The 19,384-nt window shown below is 45.9% G+C and overlaps 1 protein-coding gene across 1 annotated transcript in view; it reads right to left on the bottom strand.

The window, feature by feature from the left end:
- Positions 1 to 19,384, bottom strand: part of LOC146193351 (uncharacterized) — a 98,906-nt gene that overhangs the window by 8,871 nt on the left and 70,651 nt on the right. The window contains exon 3 of the mRNA XM_084600524.1: positions 8,271 to 8,413. Coding sequence (XP_084456650.1) covers positions 8,271 to 8,413 — 143 coding nt within the window. The remainder of the gene's footprint in view (positions 1 to 8,270; positions 8,414 to 19,384) is intronic.

Here is a 19,384-nt window from a genome sequence, read left to right on the forward strand (position 1 = left end):
TTCAACACTAGGACCGAAGCGTCAGAAATATGAGCAAAGTCCCAAAACACAGCGGAGATCTTTCACCTTCAGAAGCTGCTGAAACGCGGAAACGGCTATGGTTTTCTTAGGATCATGCAGGCCAGACACCGTCACCATGAACGAGGAGACCAATACCAACATCTGACTGTTACCAAAAAGGTACTTCTCTGAATTCAGATGCCAGCTTGGCGCAAGCTTCAGCACAAGCATTTCAAGCGGTGGTCGTACTCTTTGAACGTCGGCTAGAAATCACATCATTGAAATAGCACGAACAGATCTCCCATTTCAATCCACGTAATATACAATCCATGAATATTTAAAATGTCGTAGGTGCACTACGCTAACCAAAGGGCATAACATGAAATTCGAACGGTTTATAGGGCACGATAAGGCTGGCTTCTGCTCATTGCTGGGCGCAATGGGCTCTACAGCACCGGAGGGGTACGGGGGGAGGGGGAGCGTTCCTTGCAAATAATCGCGTCTTGTTGCCTTTTGATGCCGGTCTTGTGTCCTTTGTTTCGCGAGCGGCGTGCCCACATGTGCAGTAGTAATGTAAAAACCAAATCATAGTGTCATTCATATGGAAGCTATTTTTCTCCATCGTCAAGATTCCAGCGATCTTCCCACCAGCATATGGTTTAAACATCTCATTCGGCTTTGAAGCCCGTTGTACGCTCTGAATTGACATACAATATCTCGTGCTGATGTGCTGCCCGCTTTTAGTAAATGAGAGGCAATTGGGACGCAAATGTTCTCTTGTCGTCCGCGTTGCATGGAAAACGCCTCTCTGAAGTATTCGAGTTCTTTATTGCTGACAATACGCATATCAGTGGTGTGGAGTGTATCACTTCGAAAAGAGGGCAGAATGGATCAGATTGGCTTACACAGAATTTGCAATGCATCTAGTCATTGATTGCACAATCTTAGCGAAATGTGTGTAAGATAGAGTAAGCAGAAGACAGCCTGCATAATGTAGAGACCACAGCAATGCCGCGTGAACGTTAATGACACCGGCTTCTGCCATATCAAAAATGTTAATGGTGGTTCAGTAAGCCTTCAACACTCCATCCACAGAAGTATTCATCTACGCATTTTGCACCTCACAGTTTCTGCACTACAGCAGGAATGAAAACCAAATAGTGCTAATTATAAGCAAGCTCTAAAGCATCAACACATTTTGCGGGTGTAAGGCTATAAATATTAACAGGTCACGGTGAGCTCATTGCCAATATTTTAGGCATCAAATGAATCTGTAAAGAGGGAAATGGGGTGTCACGTTTATAATATCATGCGTACAAAAGAGACAAGTGCAGTAGCTTCAGCGATAATTTACTGCAAATAAGGCTGGTAGGTTAAGTTTTGTTGCATTGTATCAGTATTTAAGTGTTTCCAATTTGGTTGCACCAGGCATGCACCTGCGGCAACTGGACCTTCACCTGCCAAAAGAAAACTAGATTCCAAAATTGTCACATAACCAATCATTCTGCCAGTGTAGTCTGGCACACTTTTATTACAAATTTACCTATTATACACCTCATCAAAAGTTCAATACCATCCCTAATATGGACAAACTAACTCGTCTTTCCTAGAGCGCCAAATGAAATTCCACTAAGAGTAGATGAGGAGGTTTCCAGAGTATCGGAAGTACCATGACAATGTGCCCTATCAATTCCACAACTGGCCACCACAAGTGTTAGAATGCAATATGGAACGACTCGACACGTGCCAGCTGTACAGGGAAACTGCTATATAACTATTCGAATGAAAATGACATGTTTAAAGATCAGTTAAAGAATAACTGTTCAGTATGAGGATAAGAACTTCAATGTACCAAGCTGCCCATGCGCAGATTTCGAAAAGTACAAAGTGACATGCAAACACAAGGCCCGGTTTTTCAATTCACTGAAGATTGATGTTTTGAGAGACTGCCTGAGAATACGCTAGCAGTATTAGCCACAGCCCCGAGACGAGCCTAGAGCAGTCGGATGAGACTCTACAGCCCGCTCCATCACAAACGTTAGGCAGAAAAATACTACTCGTTATTCCTATAAAACATCCAAAGCAAGGCCTCGGAGACTCTTGAGCAAGGCTACAAGTTGAGGGACATGGTTACGCGTGCCATGACCTTCCTGGGAAGCACTTGATGTTTCTTATGGCCAAATCTTAGGAGCCCTTGATGCATTGTCAGTAGGAGAAGTCCACTAGCAGCATGCTAGTCACAGGATCACCGACAAAAGGGCGCTCTGGCCAGGCAAGAAAAGCAAATTCAGATGCGAAACTCAAAACAGCAGTGGAATGCGACAGCGTTTAATGATCCGAAATTGTGCTATTTTATTTTTTTTTGTACCTTCAAGATCGCCACTGATGGTGTTACATGAAGGATGCGGTAATGTGAGGTGGAGGGTATAGATTCTAAGATTAGCAGCAGCTCGTTTAGAGAGTATAGAATGAAATGCGTTCACTGCGCTGCGACGGAAATTGTCGTTCCAGTTGGCCGCTGTCGTACTAAATAACATAGAAAATGCGGCCACATGCACGCATCAGCATGACCTGCAGAGCGTGCGTCCATGCGTGCACTTAAGAAGCCTGTAGATTAGGCTGGGTTTCGCGACTATGTAATAGGTACATTTGTGATGAGATTAGGCTGATCATGCAGTGGCCGAATGAGAAACAAATAATGTGGAAGTATGGGAACCTAGTGCTCTTTGCGAATAAAGTGACGTGTGCCAGATGCATGTGCCGAGCTTGGCCGAATTGAAAACTCCAAAGAATTGACATGATTCAACAAAACTTACAACTTATCGGCATTCTTTGCAAAACAATTTCGCTACGTTACTGCATTTGGATTCCTATAAGCGTCATTTTATACACGAACATTGTGCAGTTCCTTCCTCTAACTTCATGCCTAAAACATTTGGCAGTGCCATTTAAGCTTACCAGTTACTATGCCATGTTATTTTTACAGACTTACACCTGAAAAATATATGCTTAGATTCGAGCTCTCATTCAAGTGCAACTGTATTTGATTTTTACTCCTGCTGTAGTCCTCAAAAATGTGAAATGAAAAATGGGCAGATGAATACTTTTGCTAAACAAATGTGCAAAGGCTACTGAACCGCCAGCAAACGTTTGGCATGATCGAACGTGCTGCCAGTGACGTTCACACACATTGCTCTTGTTTATCATGTTTCTTATATATCTTTTGACAAGTACGTATAATACAATTAAGGGATGCGGTGTAAATGCTGTGTAAGCCAATATCTGGCCAACTCTGCCTTCTTTTCGAAGTGATACGCTTTTGACCTTTAATATGTGAGTCTTCAGCAATAAAGTACTGAAATATTTCAGAGATGCGAACAACATTCGGGTTACCGCTCATTTGTGATATGCGCGCGGCGAATCAGCACGCGATATCGCTTGTCGATTCACAACGTGAAACGAATTGCAAAGACGAATGAAGTGTTTAGTTCACGGCATACTGGCGAGAGGATCGCTGCCATCTTGATCACAAAGAAAATACAGCTGGGAAGCAGCTTCATTGCGGAGAAAGCTTCAACGACACTATGAATGACAGTCTAATTTGGCGCTGCAGTTGACAAGCTGCTGTGAAACAATGAAAGCAAGACCGCCATCAAATGGAAACAAAACGCGATTATTTTCACAATCGCCATTTCACTACGCTCCAAGGGATGAAAGAAAGCCAAGGAACTGGTGAGGAGAGAGAGACGAGACGGAAAGACTGTTTCAAATGCATGTGGCCACACTAGTGGCCATACCGTTATCGCCCTTATTACTGCGAACATGTTTCATTCAACGCCCAGTCCAGCTTTGGCCTTAGGCAATAATGCTGAAGATTGACAGAAAACCAAGCCCAATATCTGCGGTAAGCTGTCTCATGCTTAGAAAATAAAATCAAACAAAACATTTCAAGCAAACGTTTTAGCACGGCACAATGTGCTTCCAACCGCTAATAAAAAGAAACAAAAAATAATACATCAGCAACTAGGGCACGTAAAGGGCACGAATCGAACCTAAGAAAAAAAAAATCACGGTTGTAGAACGGCGACCGCGGACTGCAGCGCCGGCCATAACTGCGAAATTTGCCGCTCTCTCATTTGCTGCAGCTGTGCTGCAGCTCCACCTCCTCAGCTAAGCCACTTGACGCGCGCGTTGATACCCATTCTTTCGCTCTTCACGTTCACGGAGAGAGATAGGCCGCTAACAAGCATTGTCGAAATCAGTAATTGCGACTGTAGTAGGATACAAGCTAAAAAGCAACAGCTGGCAAATAAAGCCCACAGTAGGCGGCATCTTTCAATTCCGCTCAACAGTAAGAAATAAAATTCGGAAAGTTCATCCTGCAAATATGCCAAAGCTACTGATATTATTCAGGTTATATTTTCGTTCCATGCTTAGCTTTGTGGGCGACGGTTAGTGCAGGCTTGAGTTATATCCATTGTATAAGTGCTATGCCCTAATAAAAGGAAAACGCACAAGCCTGGCGACTCGCTCCAACCCACCCACTGTATACGTGTACTGCCAACAATAAAAATAGAAACAGAATGAGGGATCTCCCAAGCCCCGCGTAGAGATAAATAAGGACCAAACAGTATCAGCACTCCATCTGTGAATCTATTTAAGGAAGAGATATCGCCCTTACGTGGCATCCCCACTGCGCACGTATGATTGTCAGCATTTTAAGAAGATTTATACTGCATGTTTTTTTTTTCAGTAAACGGCATTTGAAGTCTAGCATCTTTCCTTGTCGTTTGTGTTCTTTCGGTCCTCTGTATCCTAATAAGATCAGGAAATATGATTTTGTCCTAACAGGGGAATGAAGAACTGTGAGAAATAAAAAGCACCCTCCCACGGAGACTTTTATTGAAAATGTTTGGGTGTGCCGTCAAAGATTACCGTCTCGTACCTTTATTATAAAACATTGCAAGAATTTAGTTCTCATTTATTTGTGTGTCGGTGAAACATATGCTGCCATTTTGTTGCTCATTCCTTCCACAATATGTGTTGCGAAAGCAAATGTCCTAAGCCAAAGCTCGCGATTGAATCATACTTATCACAAATTATTCTTCTACGACTTTGTTGTGATAAGCTAGAGAGTCATTGTTTATATTCCAGGATACAAGAACGCAGAGAAAGGGTTTTAGAACCTATGTTTTACACGGCGTAAACTTTAAACGCCAATCTAAATCCCTAATTATAAAGCTATATATTCGGATGGTCTCTTTTCATACAAATGAAAAAAATGGGATAACAAAACCGATTTAAATCATGTTGATACGGGGATGTACTTAATGTAACGGCACTGCGATGGGCTGAACTCGACGCTAAGACTTCAGTAGCCGTGCAGTATTCACACTGTCAGCGTCGTCCACTTTCTCAACGCTTCGTCGTGCCCGCGTTCCTCGGTTGTCGTCGTCTTTGTCAGTGAGCACATCACTTTGGTCCCGCGTTTCACGGTAACAATATGATCGAGAGCTGCCCACAGTACCTACCCGCGAGCCACTTCATACGCAATTCCGATCTTTGCTCAGCCCCCACCCGCAGACGCAGATCAAGCTCCTCTAGCTGGCTGAAACTTCCTCTGTATGTGCTGGTAATAAAGTTCCGCTACCACTGTCGCCACAACGTTCAACATATCGATAACAAATAGCATACCTGCAGATCTTAGCGTGGTAGGCTTATCGTTGTTTGCGATCAATCTTCAGAAACGGGCTAGACTGACTTATTTTTGAAGCGCAGGGAAAATTTCCAAAGTAAAATTTTGTTACTCATCGGAAAGTTAGACCATTTCTAACAGTATAATATTCAGCGAATCTTATAAAATTCCGCTGGTCCTCAAAAATATTTCAGAAACAAAGCGTATTGATGTTCTATGAAGTGCTCGCTGCAAACATCTTAAAAGGAAATTTGTGCCAGTCATCGGAAGCTTACAGCGTGTCTATTAACATGTCCGCAGGAATATCATAACATCCCACAGCTGGACGGCTGTGAAGTGTCCCACAATCATGGACCTGGGTGACGTGGCTACAACGCCCCAATTTGCACGTTTTTTTTCTCTCTCTGTTGAGAGCAACGGTCACCGTATCTATAGGTATTAAGGTCCTACCTTTCTCATGCTGTTGATATCTTAATGAAGTGCGTGTTACAATCTTGAGGTAACAGCGCGGAACGTGGACGGGAGCACAAGATTAGGAGACGACACAACAAGCGCTGACTTTCAACGTTGTTGAAAGTCAGCGCTCGTTGTGTCGTCTCCTAATCTTGTGCTCCCGTCCACGTTCCGCACTGTTTCCTCAAGATGCATAACCAACATGTCCAAGCTGCTATTCTAGTATTACTGTCATAGAAAGTACTTTTTGACTGGCTAACAATACATTCCAACCAAATGAGAAAATAATATTAATAATTAATCATGGGTTAAATAATAATAATAATAATAATAATAATAATAATAATAATAATAATAATAATAATAATAATAATAATAATAATAATAATAATAATAATCAATCAATCTTTATTTAATGTGCGCAGGAACAACCATGTGGTCTTTGTGCTGCAGCACAAATAAAAAAAAAAAGAAACAAAAATGAAAAAGCACAAACATGTTTACACACACAGAGAGAACACAAAAAAAGAAATAAATAATACATGAAATGACAGACGAAAAGTATCACGGAAAGTAAGCAAACAATGAGTAGCATCACTTATATACACAGTGAGAGAATATTTTAGCACACCAGGAAATAAAGAAAAAAAAAAAAAAAAGAACGGTAGATAGAAGAAAAAAACAACAACAAATAACTGACATTGATTATAGTAATATAGAAATATACATAAAATAAACAACAACCCTTCCAGGCGCAACAAGTGCATGGTACTTAAAACACAGGCTAGAAATACAGAATAATACAATAAAGAAGTAAAAGTGAACAAGGGGCAGTAAGATTCGAATATAATAATAATAATAATAATAATAATAATAATAATAATAATAATAATAATAATAATAATAATAATAATAATAATAATAATAATAATAATAATAATAATAATAATAATAATAATAATAATATTAATAATAATAATAATAATAATACCTATCATAATATTACGAGATAGAGGCAAAACGCTAGAGGTGTTGTGTGCTCTAAGATGTTAACAGTGGAGACACCCAGTTGTCGAAATTACCCTGGAATCCTTTACTAAGGTATCATTCATAGCCTTTGTCGCTTTCGCGCAGTGCAGTTACTATACCAAAACTATGCCATACATACCATACTACACCAAACTAGCGCCCCGCCGCGGTTGTTCAGTGGCTAGGGCGGTCCGCTGGCAAAGGATGCGAGATCGAATACCTGCCGTGCATGGCTGCTGCTTTCGATGGAAGCGAAAAGCTGGGCGCCCGTGTGATGTGCGATATCAGTGCACGTTAAAGAAAACCAGGTCGTCAAACATTCCAGAACTCTCAACTATGGCGTCTCATAGCCTGAGTCACTTTCAGACGTTACGACCTATCAACCAAACAAAAACAAAACACCATGTACACTGCCGTAGCATACCATGCTTTCTTTGCTATTTACCTCTGTAACATTATTATATTTACTAGTGGGTTCTACTGGAGTTGGGGACAGTGCAGAGAGCCGTGTAACGAAAAATAGTAGGCGTACAATTAAGAGATAAGAAGCATGCACAGTTGCTCAGAGAAATAAATCGAGCTACTCACATTCTAGTGGAAAACAAGAAGAAATGAAAATGGGCAGGGCATGTGCGGAGAGAGGGTAACCGATGGTCGAAGGGGTACCAAATTAGATACCATGGAAAGAAAATTGTAGCAGGAGAATTCAGGGAAAAAAAATTCAGATGAGGTTGAGAAGTTCGTAGGGGTCAACAGGATACAGCTAGCACAGGACCAGGCTAATGGGAGGAATATGGGAGAGGCCTTCGCCCTGCAGTAGGTACAGTCCAAGTCTGGCTTTTGATGACGATGAATGAGTATAAGTGCGTGACTACCTAGACTGACAAATTCTTCCTGCACTCGAGAAAAGTTTGATCATTGTCACGCGTACGGGAGAAAAGGCACATACGCAAGGTATCCAGGCTACAGAAATGCTCATTAGCCCGAAAGCCACCGTGTCCTGAAGGCGGATAGCTCGCACGCGAATGCCATCACGCAATGCAAATGATAATTATGATTATAGGTGCCATTATTGTGAAGAATGTTTGCTTACGGGCTGTCACCTTGAATAAGCCATATGTAGGTAGCGCTAGGAGCATCCTTGTCGAACTGCATACGCTTCGCTCTTACGCAGTCTAGATCTCCATCTTGGTCTTCATCAAATATAGCGATGGCGTAGGAAAACAACTCAAAAATCTGAAAAAAGAAAAAAGTAATAAGGCCGCGCCAAAAGAGCAATACATTTCAATCCTTCATGTCATTTTCAATGAGAAGCGGTTTTTTCCACATGGAAACTCCTCCATGTCCGCATTTAGGAGGTAACGGGAAAGGAGACAAAGACGGGGGGAAGCTGTCTCACCATGTGATTTTTCCTTCCAAGGAACGTCACCTGAAGCAACTAAGGCACCAAGGGGCCAAGGAAAGCCATACCGTCATTAGAAAATAAATGGGTACCCACAGGCACTGGCGGTCGCTATTACACTACAGCCAGGTAGTTGGCGGGTTCGATTCACAGGCGCCAAGGGCGACGAATCTCACTTGCGAAACGTAGTTTTGTATCTCCACATTTCTTAACGTGTTCTAAATTGACCGAAATCAAATCACAGGGTTCGTTAACAGTATGTTATTTATTTCTTTATTTAACAAATATCGCAGGCCTTCAGCGTGCCCTCGCAGGAGGGCGTAATGAATACCGTATTGCCACATGCACTGTGCAACTATTCTGGCCTCTCGTGGGACGACAAAGAAACCAAAGTGCGCTCGAGATCGCAAGCTGTCTAACGGGCTGTTAATGCTCCGCTATTTTCCCCGGGAAAATTGGTGGAGGATACATATATGCCCTTTGTCCCCGACTGAAGCTACCAGCGTTGTAAAGACATCACCGCGCCCCCCAGCCTTTGGTCAAGCCGCCGCACACAATGCCTTCCACCCAAATCGGGTGTCCACCTGAGCCCCCCGCTGACAGAATTCTTCTCACAACAGCCATTCAAACTACTGGCCTACCGTACGATGCATGCTTCCCATTGGTCGTCCATTCGTCAGGCAAGATGCTTTCATGGCGACCCATTTGAATATGTTCAAGATTGGCTCGACCACTATGATCGCGTCGCCGTCTACAATGACTGAAATGACCATCATAAGTTGCAGCATGTTTGCTTCGCTTCTGAGGACTCCACCAAGACGTCGTTTGAGAATGGTGAGTCAGCCCTTACTCTTTAGCCCGAGTTTTGTAGTCAGCTTACGCGTAAATCCGGAAGCCCCGTGCGGAAAGGGCTGACCAGGCTCTCCAGTGTCGAATACAGAGGCCGAATGAAATCGTCGCAATCTTCGTTAAAAACCTATCCCGACATTTCGGTGCGCTGAACAGAAGATGGGTGAATTCAGAAAGGTACGTTTTTAGAGTGCACCGTAAAGGAGCAGCTGTTTGCTTGTCTCACTCGTAGCCTCCCGGCTAACGTGGATCAATTTGCCCGTGAAGCTACCACCATTGAACGGTAGCTGTAGCAACCTGCCATCCAGTATGACCGCACGCTCCAACTCTAAGCCGTCCATTTTCCTAGCTTACCACGAGATACCAATGATCATGCACTCCTGGAGCTTGTGCGCTAGATTTTTCTGGAGGTGTTTCAGCACTTCCAGACTGAGCGCCTTCAGCCCCCTTCATTTACAACATAAGCGATAAGGTACAACAAGCAATGTAGTGACGCGTACAACGGCCTGCCAGTTCTTCATTCCTCTCTTATGCAGATATTCTACCCTTATTTCTGTCTACCGCGACCCAAATTTCTCCAGAGCCCGAACCACACCAGCAGCGATTCTGGTCTTCTACACACCATGACCAGGCCTGGCAGCCTACATGGAAGGCGGCCGTTTGGCGGACCTCCGACAGACGTCCCCCCCTTCGTTATTATTGCAGTGAGCCAGGCCATTTATATTGCAACAGCTCTTACCGTCAGATGGGCCTGCAAGGTTTCACACCTGACACACGTCGTCCTTGTTACGGCGAACAACTGCACGGAATGGAAGAGTACCTCACCGGCCCAGTTCATACCCCCCCTCCCTGGGTTCACCTAGCCGCCAATTCCGGTCGCCTTCTCCACGCAGATTTTCCCTGAGCCATCCTGTATCCTCCGAGTCTGCCAGACGCAGGTCTCCCAGTCCACATCGGGGAAACTGGAAACAGTGACCTCCTGGGGTGCGGCCGCTGTTAAGGAGGAGGACGAGGGGGAAAACTTTTATTCTTTATTTTATTATGTTCCTGAGTGGAGCCCTCAGTCCAGAACCCCATGTGCCGCCTCAATCCTGCAGGTCCGCCAGAACACCTTGATGCACTTCCGAACATCCTCCACCAACACTCAGTGCTATACCGCTGCCACCCTGCCCAGGTTAATCGCCGATACCGAAATCGTTTCCGTCGACCTGCCAGTATGTGTTGCCGGCCATGCGGGGTTCGCCCTCGTGAACAATGGCGCCGCTTACTCACTTATGAGTCGGGCACTGGCATTGAACTGAAAAAAACGTATGATGCCTTCGCAGGGGCCACATGGGCCACAAAAGGTGGTTATTCAGTCACGGAAGTTGGAAAATTCGCTGCTCGAGTTGGAATATACGAGGCAGTTTTTCCGGCATGATTCGTTGTTTTTAGTGGGAGCCTCTGGGAACCTATCCTAGGGTTCGACTTTCTTCGCGAGCATAGGGCAGTTTTAAACTCAGCGAGCTTAAATTTTCATTTTTTACTGCTCGAGCGCTCCAGGTGGAACATGATGAACGATGTGTTATGGCAATATATGTATCTGGAATAACAATGATTGCCTAATCCCTCGAGCCAGCAATGTATTCGCAGTTGGATGTGACGACAAACATACTGCTCAGGGAATCGCTTGAAGAAACGTGTGCTTACTCCTTGGGAGGCAAACCTGCATATATCATGGTATGGCAACGCTTCGTTCTGGGGCTACTCACCTTCGTGCTACAAACTTCAGTTCGGAGGATCATACACTGCCTATAGACACAGGGAAATTTCTGCCGACGACCAGCATCAGTCGTCTCCTCCTCTCATTGCCAAGCGCAATATCAACAACAAGTTGTCGACATCAGACAAGTCGAGCCGTCTGGCCCTTCTGCATTCGTTTTCAAACTGTTTGATGTCTCGTCTTTATATTACTTAAGACATCGAGAGACCAGTGAGACAGACGCCCTACCGAGTGTTTCAACGGAACGAGATGCGATTCGCTACCAGCTCCAGGAGATGCTTGACGATGATATTATATATGCAGACCTCAGAAGTCCTTGGACATCTCGAGGTCGAGAAAAATAATGGCATTTTACGCTTCTGCGTCGACTGCAGAAAGCTGGGCAACGTGAAGAACGTCCACGCCTTTCCCAGAATTGATGATTCTTTGGATCGCTTACGCCATGCATGTTATTTTTCGTCTATGCATTTGAGAAGCGGCTACTGACAAATTGAGGTACGCGAGCGGAATCGGCAAAAAAAACCGCCTTTATAACACCAGATGGCTTATATAAATTTACGGTGCACCTATTCGGCCTCTGTTCAGCACCGGCCACATTCCAAAGAATGATAGATACTCTAATCTCGGGCCTCAAGTGGCAAACTTGCCTCGTTTACTACATGGTGTAGTTGGCTTTAGGACATGTTTCCGGAGCCTATCAAACGCTTTCATGCCTTCCTCAATGCAATCCGTTCTGCGGGCTTGTCCCTTAAAAAGTGTCAATTTGCTTTCAACGAGCTCAAATTTTTAGGACACCTTGTCAGCTCCTATGGTATCCGCCCTGACCCTGAGAAGACGACCATGGTGATGGCGTTTCGGACACCAACCGTCCAGCTCTCTATGCACCAATCTTCAGTCCTCAAACGCTTTCATGCCTTCCTCTATGTAATCCGTTCTGCTGGCTTGTCCCTTCAAAAGTGTCAATTTGCTTTCGATGAGCTCAAATTTCTCTTCCACCTTGTCAGCTCCGATGGCATCTGCCCTGACCCTGAGAAGACGACCTTGGTAGCGACTTTTCGGACACCAACTGCCCAGCTCTCTATGGGCCAATTTTCGGCCCTCTGTGCATACAACCGTTGTTTTGTCGCCGATATTTCTAAAATCGCTGAGCCCTTAACTCCCCTCATCAAAGATGCCATTCCTTTTGTCTGGAGCCAAGAAGAAGTAGATTTATTCGCCGACTTTCAAAGGCGTCTCCTGTCATCACCGATATTCGGCCACATCGACGAGAACACCGCTAGGGAGGTGAACACGGACGTGAGAAATGCGGACTTGGCTCCGTACTAGTACAGTGGCCGGGCGAAAATGATCGCGTCAGCACCTACGCCCAGCCGTACCACTGTCTTTTCCGAAAAGAAAAACAATTGGACAACAGAAAAAGAATGTTTCACGGTGGTGTGGGTGCTTGCTAAATTCAAATTGTATATTTGTGCACAGGCACATTATTTTTTTTTACTTTTGGCCTGCCTCACCATAGTATATGCACAATTGTGGACGACCGTTCGAGGTAGCCAGTGGCCATCATTCTGGTTGGCGAACCTCAATGACCCTTCTGGACGCCTTGCCTGGTTGAGTTTGCGGCTCTAAGAATTCGACTAGTATGTAAGTCTGGCCAAAGCCCACCGATACACATTGTCTCTCGCGCGCATCATTACCACTCCACATGGCTGACACTGACCTGGATGATGATGTCTTCCTTGGAACAGTCACAAATTCAACCCTTGCTCAAGTATAGAGCGAAGACCCTGAGCTTTGTCCGCTTATTGATATCTTGAAGACCACACGCCACTACCTCGCCGACTCTCACATGCGCTGTCCTCGTTTTCCCGATGCAACGGCGTCTTGTACAAACGCAAATTTGCAGCCTCTCGGCCCATGTATCTGTTAGTAATTCCTGTTATACTTCGTGACAAATTTCTGCCGCCTGTCACGATTAACCATTCTCTGATAATGATGACTTCAGTCGCCCATTAACACGAATAGGTCAAAGGTATTACTCTTTCAAACGTGTGGACAGAGTGAGACAGTATGCGAAATCTTGTCGTGACTGCCAGCGCCGTAGGACACCCCTTTTGAAGCCTGTTGGTTTGCTCCAATCTGTTCCTCTGCCGAAGTCTCATTTTCACCAAGTCAGTATCGACTTATTGGGGCGGTTTCCTACGTCACCTCAGGGCATAGGGGGATTGTGGTTGCCATCAATTATTTATTATGTTATTAATGCGTAGACATTAAGTGGGTATGTCGTAGGCTCGTGTCATCAGAACGTTGTCCGAACAATTACGTTCGAACAAAACAATCGAGTTATAAAAAGAATAGTTGGATTTGAGGATGAAGAATTAGGTAATTAATTAGAGTCAATTATTCCAACCAGACGTCGAATTAGCTGAGAGGGGTAATGTCGATGTCCGAATGGAGTCACGTGGTACTCGACATCCGGTGACATAGGCCTAACCTTCAATGGCAGGAAATTTGAAAACTTTGAACGTGAACGAGCTGGAAAGGGCATGATTTGCGTGCACAAATAGGTTGAAGTGGTTAGAGAATGTGTAAAGAGAGGTAATCAATCAGCCGCGGTCTGAAAAATTCCTAAAGCACTGCAGAATCTGCTGTGAAGAAATCTGAAAGCCTGAGCGCCGTTGCTGCGCACTGTAAATCACGTCCCCCTTGTCGGACACAACCAACATTAATTTGACCGTATCAAGGTCTACCGGCATTCTATACTTGCGTTACAGGGAAGGAAAGGCGCAGTTTCTGTCACTCGCGAAATCCCGCTGACAGATTTCGCTGAGAACGCTCAGGCTTAAGCATTTCTCCTGTGCAGATTCTGCGGTGTTTTATTTATTTTACGATACTGCCAGCCTTGGTAGGTCCAGGCAGGATGGGCATACAATACGATAAAAAACAAGGTAACATTAAGCCCACAACTTAAACGACAAATAAACAAAAACGAGACCGTGCATCATTCGAACACACACCAAAAAATAAGCAAATTGAACAGAGTTTATTGCCAGAACTGAACGCAGAACATTGAAAAGTATTTACGAATAACTAATAATGCTCTCAGTGGTTAACAGAGCACTCAAAGGAAGCTGGTTGCACTCCGTTATTGTACGTGAAAAATCAGAATATTTAAACAAGTTGGTTTTGGCACGATAATGTGTTAAGGACTGGGCATGACGATGTCTTGTTAATCGCGTCACTAGTGGTTTTATGCAAGGGTCCGGGTTCATTGATAACTTTTTATTTAAAATAAATAAAAATTTTACTCGCAATAGCTTTCTTTGAGTTTTTAGTTTTTGTATACTACTAACATTCATTAAAGTTGTAGGGGAACCGGTAGTGCGGAATATAGGAAAAATAAAGCGAACTGTTTTCTGCTGAATCATTTATAAGGCACGTATATTTGTTTTAGTGAAATGATTCCACACTGCACGGGCATATTATGATTTCGGTCTAATGATTGATGCATAAGCTAGGGGTTTGATTGCGAAAGGGGCTCGTTTTAATTTATATCTTAGAAACTACAATTTACGGAAGGAATATGCTCAAATGTTTGAAATGGGAGCATTCCAACTTAAGGTATTAGTTATTGTTACACCGAGGTACTTGTACTGCGTTACTTCTGATAGTCACTGTGATGATAGGCGGTACTGGAGAGATATTGTTCTTTAGTAGTTATTCTAACAAACTTTTTCAGCTCCAAGTTTCATATCATGTCTGTACCATCAATACTTAATGCTGTTGAAGTTATAGTTAACCACTACTTGGTCCTCCGGAGTTTTAATTTCAGTGAATAAAACCCAGTCATCAGCGAAAAGCCTGATTTGAGCTTGATCTATTGTAACGTCAAAATATCGTTTATATAGATAACAATAACGGGCTAAGGACGCTTCCCTGAGGGACTCCAGATGTTACCGGGAGGGAGCATGAAAAGTGACCACCAACACAAACTTGTTTCTGTTACTGAGGTATGCGGTAATCCATTTGGTAAAGAAAGAAGAGAGAACGGCGAATTTGAGTTTACAAATTTGTTTGCTATGTGAACTGAGGTCAAACGCTTTAGTAAAATCTAAAACAATTACATCTATTTGGCCCGATGTATCGAAGATTTCTGCGAATCTGTGCACAACTGAAGTAATTTGAATTACAGTTGAGTAACCTAGTTTCTAAAGTCATGCTGAAGTGAAGTTAGAAAACCACTGTTATATGGAAATTCAGTAACGCAATTGGCGATGATGTGTTCTAACATTTTACAATATTGTCACCAACACACGTAGCAAGCAGCACAACAACCGAGCTGGCCCTTTTTAATCAAGCGAAAAACTCGAGAGCGACGAGGATGAAGCTTAGCCACGTGCCAAGCCATTCGGCCACTTGGTGGCGCCAGAAGATGGTCAGCGGTGTGGCATTGCCCCCCTTCCAAGGGGCATCGACCCGATGCCGCAAGCGTAGGGGAATAGTCGAAAAGCGGGGCAAGTAATACGGGAAAGTCTCTGGCTCTGGTTTGGATCCTGAATTGGTTTACCGATTGTAATAGGGCTTCATTCTGGCAACGTGAACTATTTCAGATTTCGGCTGCCGAGAGGAGCGTACAGTGCCTTGTGGTAGCACCTCGTAGTTCACCGCGCTGAGGCGGCGGTGCACCTCGTAAGGTCCAAAGTATCGCCGCAGAAGCTTTTCAGAGCGCCCTCGCAACCGTATTGGGCTCCATACCCAGACTTGGTCGCCGGGCGTGTAAGTCACCTCTCGGTGTCGCAGGTTGTAGCGCTGGGCGTCGTGTACTTGTTGGTGCCGAATTCGCTGTCGGGCAAGCTGGCGTGCAGCTTCTGCGTCACGAATAAATTGGTCAGCCCCCACGACAGTGGAGGGAGCAGAATCTGGAAGAAGCATGGCATCCAGCATAGTCAAGGGTTCGCGTCCATGGACCAAATGAAATGGAGTGAAGCGTGTTGTTTCCTGGAGTGCAGTGTTGTATGCGAACGTGATGTACGGCAGAATCCGGTCCCAGTTCCCATGATCATCGTCTACATACATAGAAATCATATCGGCAATTGTCTTGTTAAGCCGCTCAGTCAGTCCATTAGTTTGAGGATGATAGGCTGTTGTCTTGCGGTGGGTGGTGCCACTGAGTCGAAGTATCTCACTCGTGAGTGCCGACGTAAACGAGGTTCCTCTGTCAGTTAAGACGACTGTTGGCGCACCATGACGGAGTACAATGCTGTGAATGAAGAAATGCGCAACTTCATCTGCGGTACCACGTGGAATGGCCTTGGTCTCACAGTAGCGGCTAAGGTAGTCAGTGGCAACCGCTATATACCTGTTACCCATGGAGGACTTCGGAAATGGGCCCAGTAAGTCCATGCCGACCTGTTGAAATGGGAATTTCGGGGGATCGATAGGCTGTAAGAGCCCAGCTGGTTTAATGGGTGGTGTTTTCCGCCGCTGGCACTCACGGCAGGTACGGACGTAGCGGTGCACAATGGCAGCTAGCCTGGGCCAGTAGTACTTTCGGCGTATCCGTGCCAATGTGCGAGAAAACCCGAGATGGCCGGAAGAAAGGTCATCGTGGCACGCACGAAGAACTTCGTCATGTAGCGTTGCGGGTACTACAAGCAGATAAGCAGTTTCTGTTGGACCGTAGTTCTTCTTGTAGAGCACACCATCACGCAGGCAAAATGACGACAGTCCGCGCCTGAAGAGCTGAGGAGGAGATGACACGGTTCCTTCGAGGTATTCAATGAGGGGTAAAAGTTCAGAGTCAGCCCGCTGCTTTCGGGATAAGGTGGACGTCGCGATAACACCAAGGAAAACGGAATCGTCGTCAGAGCCGTCCGCGTGGCAGGGAGTAGGGGCGCGGGACAGACAGTCAGCATCACTGTGTTTTTTGCCGGACTTGTGCACGATTGTAACGTCAAATTCTTGCAACCGAAGGCTCCATCGAGCAAGCCGACCCGATGGATCTTTCAGGTTTGCCAGCCAACACAGAGAGTGATGGTCGCTCACGACACGAAACGGACGACCGTACAAATACGGACGAAATTTCATGACTGCCCACACAACAGCGAGGCACTCCTTTTCGGTAGTTGAATAATTAACTTCGGAACGGGACAAAGTGCGACTGGCGTAAGCGATGACACGTTCTGCACCGTCCTGCCACTGAACAAGGACCGCACCGAGGCCAACGTTACTGGCATCCGTGTGCAGTTCCGTGTCGGCCTCTTCGTCGAAGTGGCCAAGTATTGGCGTACATTGGAGACGGGACTTGAGTTCCGTGAAAGCGTTTTCCTGGTCGGGGCCCCAAAAGAACGGCTCGGCGTCTTTTGTCAGGCGGGTCAGAGGCTCAGCGATCTTGGAGAAATTGTTAACAAAGCGACGATAGTACGCGCAGAGGCCGAGAAATCGACGCAAGCTTCGTTTATCCGCTGGTCTGGGGAATGAAGAGACAGCGGCCGTCTTCTCTGGGTCTGGGCTAACACCTCGAGCACTGACAATGTGGCCGAGAAATTTCAGCTCGTTAAAAGCAAAGTGGCATTTTTCGGGTTTTAGAGAGAGACCGGCAGATCGGATGGCCTCGAAGACAGCGCGCAAACGTTTCAGGTGCTCGTCGAACGTGTCCGAGAAAATCACAACGTCGTCGAGATATACGAGGCATGACTGCCACTTCAGACCAGAGAGTACAGTGTCCATCATTCGCTGAAATGTGGCAGGGGCCGAACACAGGCCAAACGGGAGCACTTTAAATTCATACAAACCGTCTGGCGTAATAAAAGCGGTCTTCTCACGGTCTCGCTCGTCAACCTCTATTTGCCAATATCCACTGCGGAGGTCAAGGGACGAAAAGTAAGTGGCATGGCGAAGGCGATCGAGGGAATCGTCTATGCGTGGTAGGGGGTACACATCCTTTTTCGTGACGTTGTTGAGGCGTCTGTAATCCACGCAAAACCTCAAGGTTCCATCCTTCTTTGCCACGAGGACAACAGGCGAAGACCAGGGGCTCGTCGACGGTTGGATAACGTCATCCTGGAGCATTTCTGTTACTTGGCGGCGGATGGCATCACGTTCTTTTGAAGACACCCGGTAAGGACGCTGACATAGCGGACGTTGGTCATCGGCAACTATAATTCGGTGCTTCGTTAGTGGCGTCTGTCGGACCTTGGAGGTTGTTTAATCTGAAACGTAGCGGCGGCCCCACCCCCGGAGGTCGCCGTGTTTAGTTTTCCCGGTGAGGGGACGTGCCTCTGAATTGCCCAGAGGAAGAGTACCGACTGGGCGAAGCAAAACGCTTCGGAGATGTCGATCGCGACCGCCGTTGTGGTGACGTTGGCTGCATCTCGTTAGCAGCCAGGTACTCCTCAATCTCCTGTGGTCTTTCGCCATAGCGGGGTCGAGGCGCGTTTGGTGGAAATCCTCTCAAGCCTATTCTCCGGTATGGGCAATTGCGAAGAATATGACCAGGTTCGCCGCAGTGATAACAGAGTGGCCGTCTGTTGGGCGTGCGCCACAAGTGCGCCTTGCTGATAGCGGGACGCTGGTATTGCTGTGGCTCGACGGGGCGCAGATCTTGTTGCTGCTCGACAGGGCGCATGTAGCGAGGTGGTGGTCCGACAACGGGACGGAATGGATTTGGCTCGGGAGCAGGTCGACGTAAGACATCACTATAAGTCATGATGCATGGCTCCGGTTGTGGTGCTGGTGGTGGTGGTGGCTGCACCGCTCGCCGAATTTCATCACGGATGACGTCCACGGTAGGATAATTATTTGCAGAGGGAGCATTCAAGTGGAGGTTTTTTAACTCTTCGCGGACAATGCTCCTCACAAGCTCCCGCAATGCCTCGTCGCTGGCTGCTGGCACGGACGCACAGCAGGGTGTGGCCGCTACGCTTGCTTGGCGGCCGTATTGGGTACTCCGTTCCTGCAGGGAACGTTCCATGCTGGTAGCTTCTCTCGCGAAATCTGCGACAGTTCTTGGGGGGTCGCGAATGAGGCCAGCGAACAACTGCTCCTTCACCCCGCGCATGAGGTGCCGTACCTTCGTTGCCTCAGGCATGGTAGGGTCGGCCCGATTGAAAAGCCTCATCATGTCCTCGACAAACATGGCCACACTCTCATTTGACTGTTGGGACCTTGAACGAATTGCAATCTCTGCATTTTCTTT

The sequence above is a fragment of the Amblyomma maculatum genome, chromosome 4, assembly GCF_055883805.1.
Source record: "Amblyomma maculatum isolate TAMU_Amacu chromosome 4, ASM5588380v1, whole genome shotgun sequence".
NCBI lineage: Eukaryota > Metazoa > Arthropoda > Arachnida > Ixodida > Ixodidae > Amblyomma > Amblyomma maculatum.